Below are 15,926 nucleotides of genomic sequence, written 5' to 3' on the forward strand. Positions count from 1 at the left end.
CCTGGCTTTGCCAGCGCAGCTGGTCCGGATGGAAGCACGCCATTCCTGCTCCTGAGCGCCGTTCCCTAAAGGGCAAACGAGGCTCGTTCGCTGCTCGTCTCGTTCCCCGCAAAACGCGTTGTGCTGTCCCACTTGCTTTCAGGAAAGAAGCTCTCTCCCACTTGCCTTATATATGACTCCTAAACGCTTCGGGGAAGATTCTCAGCCTCGAGTGTCTTACTGAGAGATTCAGTCAAAACCTCCTGAGCGGGTCTCGGCCAAAGCTCCCGCTCTTTGCTCGCCCCCTTCTTCCCCGCCCCTCAGTAAGTTCCTCTGCGTGTGTGAGATCCGGCGGGTCTGTCCGGCTTTTCGCGCAGCTTGTGGCGAAAATGTGCTCAGTTTAAGGTTCACAAAGAACATGCATGCCGAGAGCATCGACGGTCGTGAGGAAGAAGCCGGAGGTCGGGGTGGGGGAGAGCGGCCGAGGAGGGAGTTTTGGCATTCGTTCATCGGAGGATGCAGCTCTGACTCAGACATCCTCGCTCCCGCCCGCGCTCGGCCCCACAACAGGCCGCGACGGAGCCCCCGCCCCTCCCGCGCGGGCTGCGCCGCCGGGGCTGCGGATCGCCCCCGGCGCCAGCCCCCGCTGCAGCCACCCCTCCTCCGCTGCCCTACTTCCCTCCTCACGGCCCCCCTGCCCAGCCCCTGCCGCAGTCTGGTGCCGCGGCCGCGCCCAGACCCCCCGAGCTGTTCAGCCGTGTTGTAAAATGGACACTGAGGGCTCGGCGGGCGCGGGCTGCGCTCCGGGCCCGTAAGTAAAATGGCGGCTGTTTGGCTTCGCCTTGGTAACCCTGCCCCTGTCAGGCGGGGCGGGTGAGCCCCGTGCAGGGGGAGGGAGGGGAGAGCGGACGCCATTTTCCCAGAGAGAGGCAGTGACATAGAAGGGAGCGTAGGAGGCTGGAGGGAGGGAGGCACGGGAGCAGCGGCGGCAGCAGCGGGGTTTGTACACAGGTCCCAGGGCAAGGGCGCCTCTGAGCTGGTCCCTGTAGGGTTCTGCGCACTGAGCTAGGTTTGGGGGGAGGGGGGGTCTCCTCTTTCCCTTTTCTTTCTTTTACTAGAGCCTGCTGAGGGCTGAGTCCTGTCTAGGGTAGGGATATCCGCAGTGGGGCTGTTGCATTGTTTTGGTTGGGATAGAGAAGGGGCTCAGCTGAGGGGTCCTGCTGCCTGGCCTGTGACCATTACAGGTGAGTCTTTGGTTATTATCAGCATATTCTGCTGTGGGTGCTTTGGGGGAGGGGGGGGTGGCAGAAAGGGAATGAAATGCGACGGGAACGTCTCATTACCCTCGGTGCGAGTATAACTCCTTCCCACCATGAAATGCGTTTAATTTCTGTTTAAGTTGCCTTGAATTTGCTTTTCCTTTTGTGGGGGTTTGGTTAAAAAATGGCAGGCTGTCGCTATATCTTGTGAATATGGCGGGTTACTGTAACTGGAGGAGCTGAGGAGAATTTTTTGGCAGTTACGCCAGATTTATGCATTATGCTTGGAAAATGAGCCAAAAGGAGCTATTATGTGACAACATAGGCTTCCTTGGGCTGGCGGATTTCAGAACGGGTTTGTGCCTTATTGGGACTGCGTATTGAGTTTTACGAAGCTTGGGGAAGCCTATTCTTTTCCTCCATCCTGTATATTTTTGCTTTGTGGTACTAAAATGGCTCGTTATAGGCCTAATCTCTCTGCCTTCCACACCCCCGCCTCCCTGCCTCCCTCCCTGTTAATATCTCCGCTTCGAGGTGTAACCTGGACAAACGGAGAGCAGTCCCCGGGAGTTTCTGTGCCAATTTAAAAGGGGATCATTCTCCCCACCCCCTTTCCCCAGGCTGTAAGTAGTTGCACTGGTGCATCCCTTTCTTGCTTTAGTTTCTGCAGCCGGTGTTCGTGTTCCCTGGGTGGCATATTTCAGTCTCTCTCTTGAAGCGATAAGTGTTGGTGGGTTAGGCCCTATTGCTGCAGACATAGGGGAGGAAAAACAAACGGTTCACTGTGTAATACTAAATAGGGTAGAGAAACATAATATAGCCTGATTATAAAGGTCCTGTATTCCCCTATACTCGGCCATTAGGGAATGTGCGGTGTTTGAAAGCCCTGAGGTCCCCTGAAATGGTACATACTACGTGTCGTAAAAAGCAGAAGTTCAGTGCTGCATCTAGATTTAGGAATGTTTTAATCTGTTTATTTACACTACCTTAAAAGAATAATAGTGAAGCGTTTTTGTTACTCAGGGCTCAGATCGGTGAAAAGAAAGAGATATGCGTGGCTTCAGTTACAATGCATGATTAATTGATAATCATCGCTATACTTTTGAAGTTACTTTTAAAAAAATGTGGAGCAAATTTTTTAATTTCCCTCTTTTGTCCTTTAGAGATTCTAAAAATGGCGGCCTCAGGCTGATGTTGTGGTAATCTAATCAGCTCGGGTCCTCCACACCCCATGCAGTGCGTTTGTCTGCAGCATATTAGAGTCTTACTATGTTTTAATGAAAAGGCTGTTCCCTTCAAATAACGTACAAAACATCTCTTGACTTTACTACGATTTAAAAATGCTGTGTTCCAGCTGATTAATTTTATTGGTTATGTGTGTGAAAGGCAAGTGAACGAGACCACTCTGTTCGGGGAGAAGGGGGGTGGAAAGAGGCAACAGACTCAAGCAGCTCCTTCGAGGGGTGTGTATATGTTGCTGTAAGGTAATATGTATGTCAGTTTAATAATTTGGAAAAGCCCCTACGTTTGTGATAGACACTGTACATCTGTCCGTCCTGTTAACGACACAAAATCAGTAATATTTATCAACACAAGTAGTGGATTAAGATCACTAAGCTAAATTCTTTGTGGAAGCACATTTGTGAACGTCATGTTCACCTTCCAGGAAACACCTTCGCTGGACATCAGTGTAGTAATTCCATGTATTCCTAGTGTGAGGATACAAAATGAACTTAATACTTAAAGAAATAATGCATACTGGATTATAACCTGTTACTTTATTAAGAAGCGAAATTTCTTTTGCCATGTAATCTTACCATTACGTTTTTTCTTCAATTTTTATTGTGTATTGCTGTGTAAATTGTGTATGTGGTAATACACATTCAAATGTTGAGAGAAGGTGCAGTTCGTAAGCTCTAATTTTTTTCCTAAATGAAATATGAACCTTTTAGTATCACCACTATAAATATGTTTGAGTGGGGGGAAGGGAGGTCACAAGGATTTATTATGTGGTAGTTGGTGTAGTGTACTCTGATACATACTATGGAGGCTGCAACTGTATGTTTTAAAAAACAATAAAAAAATTTTTCACTTTTTTTAATGCGTATCTTTAATCTCATCCTTAACTTAATGAGATATGAATTCCTATTCCAATATAGCTTTAGAACCTTCTGGATTTAAGCAATCAAAAGTGAGGCATTGAAATGGAAAAACTGTTTTCAATCTCTGAAAAATTTTAATTTAGATACCATTTAGAAGCACTGATGTGTGGTTTAAAGTGTACCTAAAGTTGAACAGTAAGATAATTAGATTTCCAGGGTGTTATTAATGCATGCCTTTAGTGTGTTTTGAGGCCAAAGTCTAAGGGATTTTGTTAATTCTCCAGTAATGCATGCTCATATCAGTTTTATTTATAAAGATATGATTTTTTTTTTTCATAAACCATGTCTTACTCTGTGTGTTTAAAAATACATTTATAAAAGTCCAAAGAGTGTATTGGCCTTTATGGAAACCTTTTGCCTTTTTATTTCCTCTCCCTAGGTTGAAAACTCCTGTTCTTGATTTTTTTCTGGTATTATGACCTAGAGGGCTATACAGCTCTGCAGCTCTTCATGGCCTCAGTCATGTTCTCAAGCAGACATCTAATTCACAATTAGGAGAAAAGAATTTTGTACACTTTACAGAAAGTGATGGGGGAGTAATGAAATAAAACCAAAAATACTAATTTTCAAATTTTACAGCTTATTTTATAGATTGCCAAATTTTATGCACTAAAAACCTCTTGGGAATTTATAGAGATCTTCAGAGTTTTCCTGTGTGAGTTTTAATGAGTCAGTTTGCCTTCGTGACTCAGTTTCTCCATTTGTAGAGACGACACTACAAAACAAATTCTACTTTATTTTGTACTCCACTGATGTTTCTATGTGTATATTCATAAAGAATGACATACTCTGCCTGCAAAACTAATGCAAACTTCTTGAAAGAGGGAAGGTTTGAAATCTAAATTTCATTTTTTTTCAAGACAGACTTCTGTTTGGCAAACATTGTGTTACAAATGCAGTTATATGGACTGGAGTTATCAAATCATTTATGTATCATGAAGCTTTTCATATCTGAAGGAAAAGTTTGCTTATCTTTCACTTAGCCTTTTGGGTGAGATTTTTTTACCATCTGGGAAATTCCAGAGGAGAAATAATACTGACTCTTTAGACTAAATCTGGGGAAAGTTTCTCTTAGAGTAACCTCTTTAGGTTACTTTGAGGTAATGCAGCTCCTAATTTCCTCTTGGGCAGTTTCAGCACACACCACTGTTAATATTGTGTTGGAAAGCAACAGAAATCCAGAAATCGGTGTGTCACTTAAGGCTGTCGTGGTTCTCCAGGTCTGATCTCGGTTTGATTTAAGGACAGTCTTAATTTTGCATGCATGCTAATACTAATTTTAGTAAGGACTATTTGTGGGACTGATTTAAGGAGTGGTGTATGTAATTGTGAAATCTTAGTATTATTGTAACTAGATTAATGTAAGTGAAGGTTTAATGAAAGTATTTTGCTGTTGTCATGTGACATTTTGATAAAATCTGGGGGAGGGGATGTAGATGAGTGAAGATATAAAATAGAACCCAATTTAGATTTCTGGAGTGATCCTAAAGAACTGCATCTATGTTATTGGCCTTGAGACTTCCATACAGATGAGCATTTGTGAATCTCTCAAAAGCAAATTTTGTTGGACAGTGTTTTTTGGACAGGTACAGTGTTTAAATGTTTCCACTGTGCAAATAGTAGTTTTGATTTATTGTTAAGAATGAAACTTGAAACATATCTGTGGGGAAAAAAAAAAGTTTTAGCAGATGTAGAATGTGGATTAAGAAAAAAACACAAACTTTTAAATTCTTCCAAAGTCTGGATTATTTAAAATAGTAATTGTAGTGGGCTTTTCAGTGGTGTCAGATGGATTTTTCTATGTACTTCAGTGTTCACGTTTTCTTAGTAACCAAAGAATTCTGCCCACAAAAGTTAACCTAATGTCTTTGAAGATCCAAAATTCTGTTCATGACCTTCACACTACAGAAAAAAACCTTCTATAGTTGTGTTCAAAGAAAAACTGTTGTTACCTTTAAGGCATAACAAACAAATTATTTAAAAGGAACCTTTTCAAGATTTCGTATACTTGCTAGGAGATACTGAGATTATTTTTATTTCCTTTTGCAGATATTAATGTATTAATGAAACAGGCAAGATTTTAAGCTCTGCTGGTGGTTAGAAAATTTTAATAATTAAGGTTATCTGTAAACCTTTGAAGACAATTTTATTGAACAAAACGTATGTTTTTTAACATGCCTGATTTAAGTGTTTGGTTATCTTATTTTTTAAAATTAAAGCACTGGTAAGAACTATGGTAAATCACAATGTCCATTCAAGTTATGTGTTTCAAAAGTGCAAGTGAAAAATATATTGTAGTAGCACACAGATTGCATTTTGTGCCAGTGGAATGTATTGGTTTAGCATATTGTCTAGCAAGAGTGCTATCTCATTTCATGGGATAGTTCATACACTGCTGAGATGGTGATGCGGGCTTGTAAAACCGAGGTGAGACTTGGAAGGGCCCAGCAGTTTTGCAAATCAGGCAGTTGCCGAAATAGTATTGTTCCTAGTTTTAGAATTTAGTTTGAAGCTGATACTTTCAGTAGCAGAGATATTAAAATTTCATATTGCAGGCTCAGGTTAAGGAAAGTTTTTTTATTTTGTTCTCGTTTTGCAGTTGCATTTTGTGTACTTTATGGCATCATAATCTAGGTAATCATTTACTTTTATATCTTCAACGCAAAAATAAATTACCGTCAAGTTCAAAGACGAGATGATAAGAGTAGATTTTGATGACATTATTGTACTTAAAAGGGAAGGTTTATAGTCTGTTGTTGGTCCCCTTATCGTAGAATGGTGTGAGTTGGAAGGGACGTTCAAAATCGTCTTGTTCCAGCCCCCATACCATGGGCAGGGACACCTCTCACTAGGTCAGGTTTCTCAAAGCCCCATTCAACCTGGCCTTGAACACTTCCAGAAATGGGACATCCACAATTTTTTTGGGCAACCTGTTTGAGTGTCTCAGCACCCTCACAGTAAGGAATTTCTTCCTGACATCTCATCTAAATCTCTCATCTTTTAGTTAAAAGCTGTTCCCCATTGTCCTATCTATCACTGTCTACTCGTGTGAAAAGTCACTCTTCATCTTTTTTCATAAGCCTCCTTTAGGTACTGAAAGGCTTCACTGAGGTGTTCCCAGAGCCTTCTCCCGGCTGAAGAAACCCTCTTCTCTCGGCCTGTCTTAATAGGATTTATGCCTAGACCTCTGGATCATCTTTGTGACCTCCTCTGGATCTGCTCTGACAGGTCCACATCTTTCTTGTGTTGTGGACTCCAGAGCTGAACACAGTGCTCCAGTGGAGTAGAGGGTCAAAATCACCTCCCTGGACCTGCTGCCACACTGCTTTTGATGCAGCCTAGGACACTTGGCTTTCTGGGCTGCAGGTGCACATTGCTGGGTCATGTTATGCTTCTCATCAACCAACATCCCTTAAGTCTTTGTCATTAGAACTGCACTCGATCTATTTTCTGCCTGACCTGTATTAGTATTTGAGATTGCCCTGACACTGGTGCAGCACCTTGCACTTGGCTGTACTGAACTTCATGTGGTTCACAGAGGCCTACCTCTCAAGCCTGTCAAGGTCTCTCTGGATGACATCTCTTCACTTGTGCATGTTGACCACATGAAAGAGCTTCATGTGGTCAGCAAACTTGCTGAGAGTGCACTCAGTCCATATTGCCAACAGAGCAACGGTCCCAGTACTGATTCCTGAGGAATGCCAGAATGCCACTCATCAATGGTCTCCACTTGGACATCGAGCTGTTGACAGCTCACAGCTCTTAAGAGTGAAACCATCCAGCCAGTTCCTTGTCCACCAAAGGGTTCATCTGTCACAGTCATGTCTCTCCAATTCAGAGGCAAGGATTTTTTCTGGGTCAGTGTTATGTATCAGTCATAGAAACTGGTGAAACAGCCGGTATTGACCAGTTGAGAATTTCACATGGTGTACAGGATGGGAGGTTTGGATCTTTTACCTTGTGCAGTTCTGAATACTAAAATTGGTCTGGTGTTCATTACTCTTTAAGTCTTCTAATTTGAGGAGGGCTAAAGATACTTTTTAACAAGCTCTTGGCTTGCCTTGAGTAGACAAAGGGACCTAACTCCTAATTAGAATGGTTATAATGGGGTTTGTTTAAAACCATATCACAAGACAGATGATATTCCTTGTCTAGACAGTTAATCCTGTTTTAACTGTTGTTTTAAAGAAACTTTTCCAATAAGGAATGTTTTTAGTTGCTTGTGCTTAAACCGAAGGTGAAGACTTAAGAATTACAACTTATTTATAGCTTTTGAGGAAGGTACAGAGAGATTACACCTCTCGTTTGGTTTCCGAACCTATAGTTCTAGAACAGTGAAAGAAATGTGAATACCTTATATACAGCTGATAAACAATACAGTAGTTATTTTACTGGTTATAAGGGTACAGTTTCTCTCTCAGATGCTTTACCAAGTAATTCAGCTAATTATTTTCATTTTTTTTCTCTTCTGCTTTGGGTAGGAATGCTTGATGTGAATGTGTAATATCATTATGCAGGATTTTTATGAATGACTGTGGTGTTGGTTTTTTTAATGTTCTCTACTGCCTTACTTTCCAATCACATCTGCTGTGCTGAAAGACAAAAGCCAAATGCTGTATCTTTTTGTCCCCTTCTGTGTGGCAGTAGTATTTAAAATTAAAAGCTGTGCATTGATCTTCCATTGCTGGGCAGAATTTCTTTGTGCTTATTCAAAGATTATGTATTTCATATCTCTGTTACTACAATTAAAAACACATACTGAAATCTCCATTGACAACACAAAGTTATACAGTTAAAATGTATGAAATCTAAAGTACTTAACCCAAATAATACAATTTTGCAAGATATTTGCAATTGGAAATAAATTGGGGTTTGTTTTCTTGAAAATAGGAAAGCTCTTTTGATCTTACCCTTCTGTATTTTTTTATCTGTCCTTGAACATGTTCTAGTTCCCCCCAGTCTGTTCTCTCACTACTACTTGCCAGTTTCCTCCCCAAATTTTTGTGAAGAACATTGAAATACTGCCAAGTTGTTATCAAAAAATACAATCCAGGTTGAACTCTGGTTAAAATAACACAAAAGAGTTCTAACTGCTAGAAAGAATTAAAAGTTTGTGTTTGAAAGAGTGTGACTTTCTGACTTGCTTGTGTTTAGATTCCTAGGCGTTAGTGTAGCAATTAGGTGAATGTCTACAAATTACTTCCACAAATAAATGTAGGAGCACTGTTGAGCTGTTCATGTAAATCAAATGCTACTGATAAAACAGGGGAACCGTTTTTTGGAATCTACTACATGAAAACATGTCAAAACAGAAACATGCTCAGCTGAAATGTCAGGCTTGAAATAATTTACTTTTTCTGTAGTAGGTAGCTGATAATTACAGCAGACTCCCACATCTTACTAAGCAACATAGACAAAACAAATTAATTAGTTTATTTTATGACATGAAGCTGGCAAAATATTTAGATTGTTGAAGGTAATACAAATACATATTTTTAGCCATGTGTTTTTCCACCCCAAAAGCCTTAGTTCTTGAGGGAATATCGGTCACTAAATGCTTCCAGTGATTGAATTACCATGAGATATACTGTTATATTTAATAAAAAATAAGTTTACTTAGCCATTACAGTTGTAGGCATGACTTATATTCTTAGAGAATATGGACTGTATATACTTGCATAAATACATTATATATTTGTATGTTTGTCAAGAATAATAGTTTAGGGTAATAGCTGTGAATGTTTTCTTGGTCAGTAATTGGTAAGTCACATAGAGGCATCTTGTATAAGTTTAATCAACAGCTTTTTATCATTTTGTGGTAGAAGGAGAAATAAACGTTTGGAGTAAAATAGCTAACACAAAGAATGACTTAAAACTGAGGTCTTTTTACTGGGAAACTACGTGTTTTCTTAACTTCTGAATTTTTCTTTAAAGGAATTTTACATTTCTCAGTGATATACTATAGCATGCTAACGTTAGGTAGCTAATACATACTTTTCATAGCTATAAGCAATATTGCTACCAAAAAGTATTTTTTTTTCTTTTACTCTTCTCATGTGTGGTACTTGTTTTGTATTTTGCAATTCCTTGACTCTCCAGCTCAAATAACTGATGATTTTTGAGTGGAAAGGCCTTTTTGTGTGTGATTTATTTTACAAGGTACTGCAGGTCTTTACTAAACTTAAATTACCTGCCAACTGCTTGATGTCTTTTCAGTCTTGGGCATTGAACTCTGTAAATACAACGTTTAAAATCTCTAAGCATGGTATTGGTCTGTATATCTCTGATTACTGCTTGACTTCTGTTCAATAAACTAATCCTTACTCTTTCTCTAACTGCTTTTACCTTTATTTCCTTTCTATCACTCATTCTTTTTCTCTTCCTAGTCCCATATTTTGTCTAACTTCCACTGAGAGAAGAAAAGGAGTGAAGAGAGAGAAGAGGTAAGGGCAAGTCTTCTGTGTTTTAAGGGACTGGCATAAATATTTGAGGAAGAGATACCACTTTCCATCATTGGAATGCACAAGAGCAGCACTGCTGGACCGGATAGAAGACAGAAAGTAGCCTACCTGCAGGGGAAACCAGCTTTTCTGTATGGCAGAAACTTGGCTAAACCGGCAGACTGAGTCTAGGTTTATACTTGAAAGGGTGGCTCGCTCTTCACAGACTGGAGTCTGTGTAATGCATGACCTGGGTACTGAAGAATTGGTACTCAGGGCTTTTATGTGTAAATCTTGGGTACCATGGAGGAGGCAGGGGGTTTTGTGTCTTTGTTCTAGATCCCAAACTCAGGACCAATTCATGAAGTTTGGCTGTCACTCCAAATGTGACAGAGGCCTTTGAATTTAAGGTCCTGCATTTGCCTCATGATGTCTCATAAGTAGGCCAAAACAAGTTGCCCAGAGAAGTTGTGGATGCCTCATCCCAGGAAGTGTTGAAGGCTGGGTTGGATGGGGCCCTGAGCAACCTGATGTGGAAGGTGTCCCTGCCCATGGCAGTGAGGTTGGAACTGGATGATCTTTCAAATCCGTCCTAACCCAAGCTGTTCCGAGATTCTGTGCTAATGAACTCGTTAATTCACTGTGCTTGCTCTTACTGTGTATTGGCACTGTTTCAAAAGCAAAGTTGGAGGAGGAGTCCTACCTTCTAGTTAGTTGTAGTAGCAATGTTTCTTAAACAGGCTGGTCTGATGATCACTAGGTCTGTGTCAGTACAACCAGTAATGTAATAAAACAGAAATTTGATAGGGTTAGGAACTTAGTACCATGGAGCAGCCTGAAGCTTAATGAAAATCCAAAAGAGGATGGGAGCAGCTATGAGCAGTGTCCTGGGAGAAGCTGGGAGAGGAAGCCTGATGATTTTACCCGTTATCTGTCATGTGTGTAATTTCAACCAGCACATAGCCGGTATTTTTTTGGGTTTTTTGGCTGTCTGACAGGGCACTTGATAAGGAAGTTAGATGGATGTGTGATTGCTGACTGTGTAGGTTGCTGTGAGAGCATGAGAGGTTATTGAGGGCCTTGTGAGTGAGGCTGGAAGCAGTTAATATTGTGATGAGGAAGATGAGGAGGAAGATAACTGCTGTGAGAGGTATAGAGAGAATATTAGGTCAGTGGGAATGTTCGGGCACAAACTACAAAATACATAGGAAACCAGATTTCTTTTAGAACAAGTTGTTTCTTCTGTATGATTTGCAGGAGTTGGTCATTAATAGATCCTAATTTATATATTTGAGTGTCCTTATTGTGTCTTATTTTCCCTACTCCCCTTTCTTTTTTGTCTCGGCACGAATTAGAAGTAAACTGCTAGTTTACCTGTTACCATAGAAAGCAGCAAACAATAGCAAAGGTCTGAATTTGGACTCAGAGTTGTTTTTAAGCCTGCATAGTTCATACTGCAGCTGCAGTGGTGTAACATTTGGAAGTTGGATATCCATCCTGATCTCTTAACAAAATCTGTACAGTTGTGGAGCATGTCAGGGGAAACAGAGAAAACTTCCTGTGGGTAAGATTAGTCATTTATTCATGTTTTCTACTTCTAGGTCTGATTAAAGATGTCACCTCCTTAGAAACGGACAGCAATGAATACGTATTGGTTACTTTGATAGGTGTATTTATGCTATCTATACGTATACTGCATATTTTTTCCAGATTTGTGTGCTTCTATGTGGATATATATACACATACACACACATGTAGTTCACTATTTGAAGGATATTTAGAGTATGCCATTAAAATGTCAGTTTCTGTCACTGTTTTTGCAAATAACCCAACTACTGTATAGACATGAATGCTCAGAGCAGTATAGAAAGCAGCAACTTAGCAAAACATACAGTTTTATTTAGTAAAATCTTAATGTCTTACTCTCTTTTCCGTCCCTCAATTAAAAATAAAAAGTTTAAATAGAAAACGAAAAAGGAACTAAACAAACAAACAAAAAAACATAGGCAGGGAAGCCAAGTAGGAAAGCTCAGTTTGTTGGCTCTGTGACAGTTCAGGACAGTACTTTTCACACTGTGTGTGTGGACTGTGACAAACTGTTGGTATGTGCATTTTTACTTAAATTTCTTCTGTATAGGTTGTTAGGGCATAGATGTATTGACTTCCCTTACATCTGTTCCTGTGGATTTCTTGTGGGCAGGAGTGGTTCTCAGGCCCACAGGTTAAAATTGTTTGCCTGTAAATCTGAAGGAAAGCATGACAACAATTGCTCTTGCTCATGATTGCAAAACAGGTGTACATGTATGATGTAACCAGAGGGAGGGAGGAGGAGAATGTTTATGCTGCATTCTCAGTAAATGCACCTTACACATAGAAGATGCATGCTGTGGTAATAAAACACAATAAAACAGAACACTACCTTTTGGTCATCTGTCCTTATTACCTGAGATGACTTGTATTAGCAAGTAAAGCTAAGATCTGCAGAAATCAGCAGAGGTCTGAAAGCAGTAATATTCTTTTGGAACTCTTTGCACCTTGCCTGAAAGACCTTGTTGAGATGGGAAATTAATTTCAGAGTGATCCTTTGTAACTCTAGAGCCAACCTGGACTCATAGTACCATGAATTTTCTACTGGGAGCAAATGGAAGTTCAGAGTTTTGGTTTGGGCTTAGTGCTGTAGGTTGCTTTTACATTCCAACTGACTTGAAGTTACAACCAGATTAGCATTCTGTGCTGGTTGAACTGGAGGGTCTTGCTTGACTCCAGACTGTCATGCAGATAATTGGTGTTTTAACTCTGATTTATTTTTATCTGTAAGTCTACCCCTTCCTCTTCTTCCTTGGTCAGTGCTCAAGTGGAAAATTGACTGTACGAGTCTGCTTGGTTGTTTCAAGTTAATTCCCTTAAGATTTGTGCATATCCTGTGAAAATGAGCCTTTATGTACACTCTGTGTATTCTGATAATGCTGCTCCAGGAAATGGTTACTGATTTCTTGCCTGGATTGTAAGGCTGTGAGGCAAGGGATTTGCCAGTACTCTCAGTTTAGGAAAGAAAGTCTCTTCTGTACTTGTACTCAGGGGAAATAAGCACTGCTTAAACATGAGGTGCACTGCCCATTGCTGCATAAGTTGGGAACTGCGTAAGGCTGTAACTTTTTAGGTGGTCAGATAATTCTCAGACATTTTAGTTGCTCAGTTTACTACATATGGGCAAATTATCACTTTTACCTTTTATGTATTTTTAATATATATTTAAAGTAATATCATTTGGTTGAAGGGAAAGATAGTTGTTATACATAGATAGGTTAGAAGGTTTTGATTGATTTTTTTTCAGCTCTAGTTATGTGTATTTTTTACATGGACTCTGAAAATACAGAGTAGATGAAGTATAGAGATGGTATTTTGGTTAGTATATTAATATTTCTGTAGTGACGTTAGTTAAGGATTTTGAGGTAACGTTACATACAGCAGCATAAAATCTAAATAATAATTTACGTCAAACCAGCACTGTTTCCTCTCATTAAATAGCCTAATTATAGGCTAATTATAATTAGATTTTTGTCCTTAAAATTCTGTGTTTAGGGAGGTCGTGGTAATTCTCTTTGCAGAGACGTTCTGTGATGAAATCTCCCAAGTTGTGAAACATCTAAACTATCAAAAAACTATTTTTTTTAATCTTGTAATTGTTGATGGGTGGTGACTAATGGATGGATTACAGAAAAAAATTCTTTGAGAACTTCAGATGTATATTGAAGTCATAAAAACAGTAATAAAAGACTCAGTATTTTTGTAATGCCTAGTGATGTGAAACTTGAAGGGATTTAACAATCAAATTAGTGTAGTCTTCTGTGTATGTGAGAAAACACTTAGATTTGAGGTAGGATGTAATTTAATCATAAGCTGAGTTCATGATTTCACTGATGTCCCTTTATAAATTAGAAAACAAATGTTTTATTGCACTTTGGCTTGAATTCTGTTTCTAATTTCTGTAGTGAATGTATTTTCAGTAACTTTTATATGCTCTTTGCTTTTCGTATTTGTCACATGACAAATCTGAAAATTGATTAATGGCAAATGAAAAACAAGCAACAGTGACACCATCTGTGTAAAAAGCTGTCAGATGTATGAAGAATAGTAAAACCACCTTTCATTAAATGTCTTTCCCTTCTTTGTTTTTTGTAGTGTTAGACATAATTGTGGATTAAAAACCCCCACTGTATTGTAACAAAAAATATTATTGTAAGTATTATAAATAATGTTATCTTGATATATTAATGTTTTTTCAGGAATTTTTTTTTTCATTAAGGCAAACAAGTTGTTACTGGTGGTGCCACTACCTCTTACCTTTGATTTTTATGAAAAGTTTTGTCTGTGCACCTAGATGAGAGCTTTAGTATTCTTAGACATACAGTACGGGTTCTAGGAGGCTTCTTAGTCCTATTTCCTTTCTTCTCCCTTCTTAAAAAAGGTTAAATGTCTTGCAGAGGTGAGCTACCAGTGTAGCAAATGACTGTACCTTTCACAGTACAGCAAGTACTGCTTGGTTTCTTCTGGCTTGAAAAATATGCTTCATGATTAGTAAAAATAAAGGTAAGTTAGAGTTCTCTGATTAGATTTTATATTGTTACATTCTGTTTCAGTGTGAGGACTGGGAACTCAGTTTCTAAATCTATAAAAGAAAATACAAGTGAAAGTAGGTAAATGCTGAAAAAAATATTTTTTCTGCCTTCTTGAGGGTAAAAATTGAAAAGAAACAAAAAGAAAGTTAATGTAAAATGCATTGGAAGAATTTGTCTGGACTCTTGACACTTAAAGGATGATTGATAGCTGGGATTATGAAACCTTGTTGGAGTCATCTGGACAGTTTGGCTACACTTCCAAGTTCTTATTTTTCAAGTATGCTTTCTGTCTAGGTGATCTGTCATCTGCTTGTTTCCTGAGTCTGTTGTAGATAGAGTTTGATGGTCCTACAAGAAGAAAGTAGGAGGAGAAAGATAATGCTGATAAGCAGGCCTGGAGTTCCCTCTGCCAGCATCTGAGCAGGGCAAGTGGGTTTCATTTTGAATGTTTGGATCCTGTATTGATCAGGTTCAAAACTACTGATGTAGCTTCAGGTGATTAGAATTTACCTTCTGATTCAGGAGCTGAATTTGGGTTTTTTCCTCCACTGTGTACCAGTGAAAAGGTTTTCTCTTGTGATGTGACACAGTTGATCTTAGAAGGACGTGGCAGAAAAGAATCATGTGGTCTTTGTTAGACCACAGATTAATGTTGTGTAAGTGGAATACCTCAGGGATAATATGTAAGTTATTTTCTGTTGTTTAATGCATAAATTATGTTCTCTGTACAAAGCCACAGAGATGAACATTTTGGAATTTATTGTGTTTCTCTGTTGTGAGAGCACAATTAATTTTTAAAAAAGAGTTCTCGTGTCATAAAATGGATCATGAGAAGTATGGTGAGGCTTCACATATTTTAGACTTGATACAGCTGTTAAGTCAAGAAGCCCCTTAGTATTCTCTAGAGAGAAAATGTGCCATGGAAAGTGTAAACCAATGTGAATGAATGGTGAAGTGTGGTGGGTTTCAGGCGGGAGGTTGATCTTGCACAAAATAAATGGTTTAACCACACTAAACAGAAAGCTTTTTAGGTTTTGAGATGAAAATGGTACTATTAGGGCAAGATAAACTTTTACTGCAATTAAATAAAAGCAAAATTAATTTGAATAGGGAATATTTTTTTCATATAGGTAGGGTGATAATGAGAAAATCTGGTCAATCTAAGAAATTGCCAAAATTCTTTCAAAGCTTAGAGTGTATTATCACTAAAAGAATAGAGTGGACTAGAACAAAATTGGAGGACCTCTACTCTTGTTAATTAGGGTACAGTAGATAAGTTACTTTGCCCAGAAAGAGCTGATCAGTGAACTTTGGCCCAGCAGTTTTTGTGTTGTGGTTTGTAGCTGTATGACCCTAAAATTAACTGGACAAACTAGTGTGGCGTTCCTAACATTCAGATTCATGTACTGTTGAAGAAAGACTTTTTTTACAGTAAATTGTGTATAAACTGCTTGGATTGTAGGAAGA

At 39.1% G+C, this 15,926-nt stretch overlaps 2 protein-coding genes across 10 annotated transcripts in view; both read left to right on the forward strand.

Moving 5' to 3' along the window:
* The first annotated feature begins 401 nt into the window (after positions 1-401).
* LOC127478889 (POU domain, class 5, transcription factor 3-like) lies at positions 402-14,395 on the forward strand. Its single transcript, XM_051805163.1, has 2 exons — positions 402-790; positions 14,325-14,395. The coding sequence occupies exons 1-2, from the start codon at positions 402-404 to the stop codon at positions 14,341-14,343; spliced, it is 408 nt and encodes a 135-aa protein (XP_051661123.1). The 3' UTR covers positions 14,344-14,395.
* Positions 787-15,926, forward strand: part of KMT2E (lysine methyltransferase 2E (inactive)) — a 62,819-nt gene continuing 47,679 nt past the window's right edge. For 5 of the 9 annotated variants that reach the window (XM_051805025.1, XM_051805029.1, XM_051805033.1 and 2 more), the window contains exon 1: positions 787-1,223. The gene's annotated coding sequence lies outside the window, so the exon portion shown is untranslated. Of the gene's footprint in view, positions 1,224-9,786; positions 9,844-14,022; positions 14,080-14,327; positions 14,431-15,926 lie in introns of those variants that run through there. The other 4 variants (XM_051805027.1, XM_051805026.1, XM_051805030.1 and 1 more) reach the window with 4 other exon arrangements.

The sequence above is a fragment of the Manacus candei genome, unplaced genomic scaffold, assembly GCF_025592945.1.
Source record: "Manacus candei isolate 608988 ecotype Guabito, Panama unplaced genomic scaffold, ASM2559294v1 h1tg000063l, whole genome shotgun sequence".
Taxonomy (NCBI): Eukaryota; Metazoa; Chordata; class Aves; order Passeriformes; family Pipridae; genus Manacus; species Manacus candei.

Coding starts and splice junctions, on each gene's coding strand:
- LOC127478889 (XM_051805163.1), top strand. CDS start 402: ATGCCGAGAGCATCGACGGTCGTGAGGAAGAAGCCGGAGGTCGGGGTG.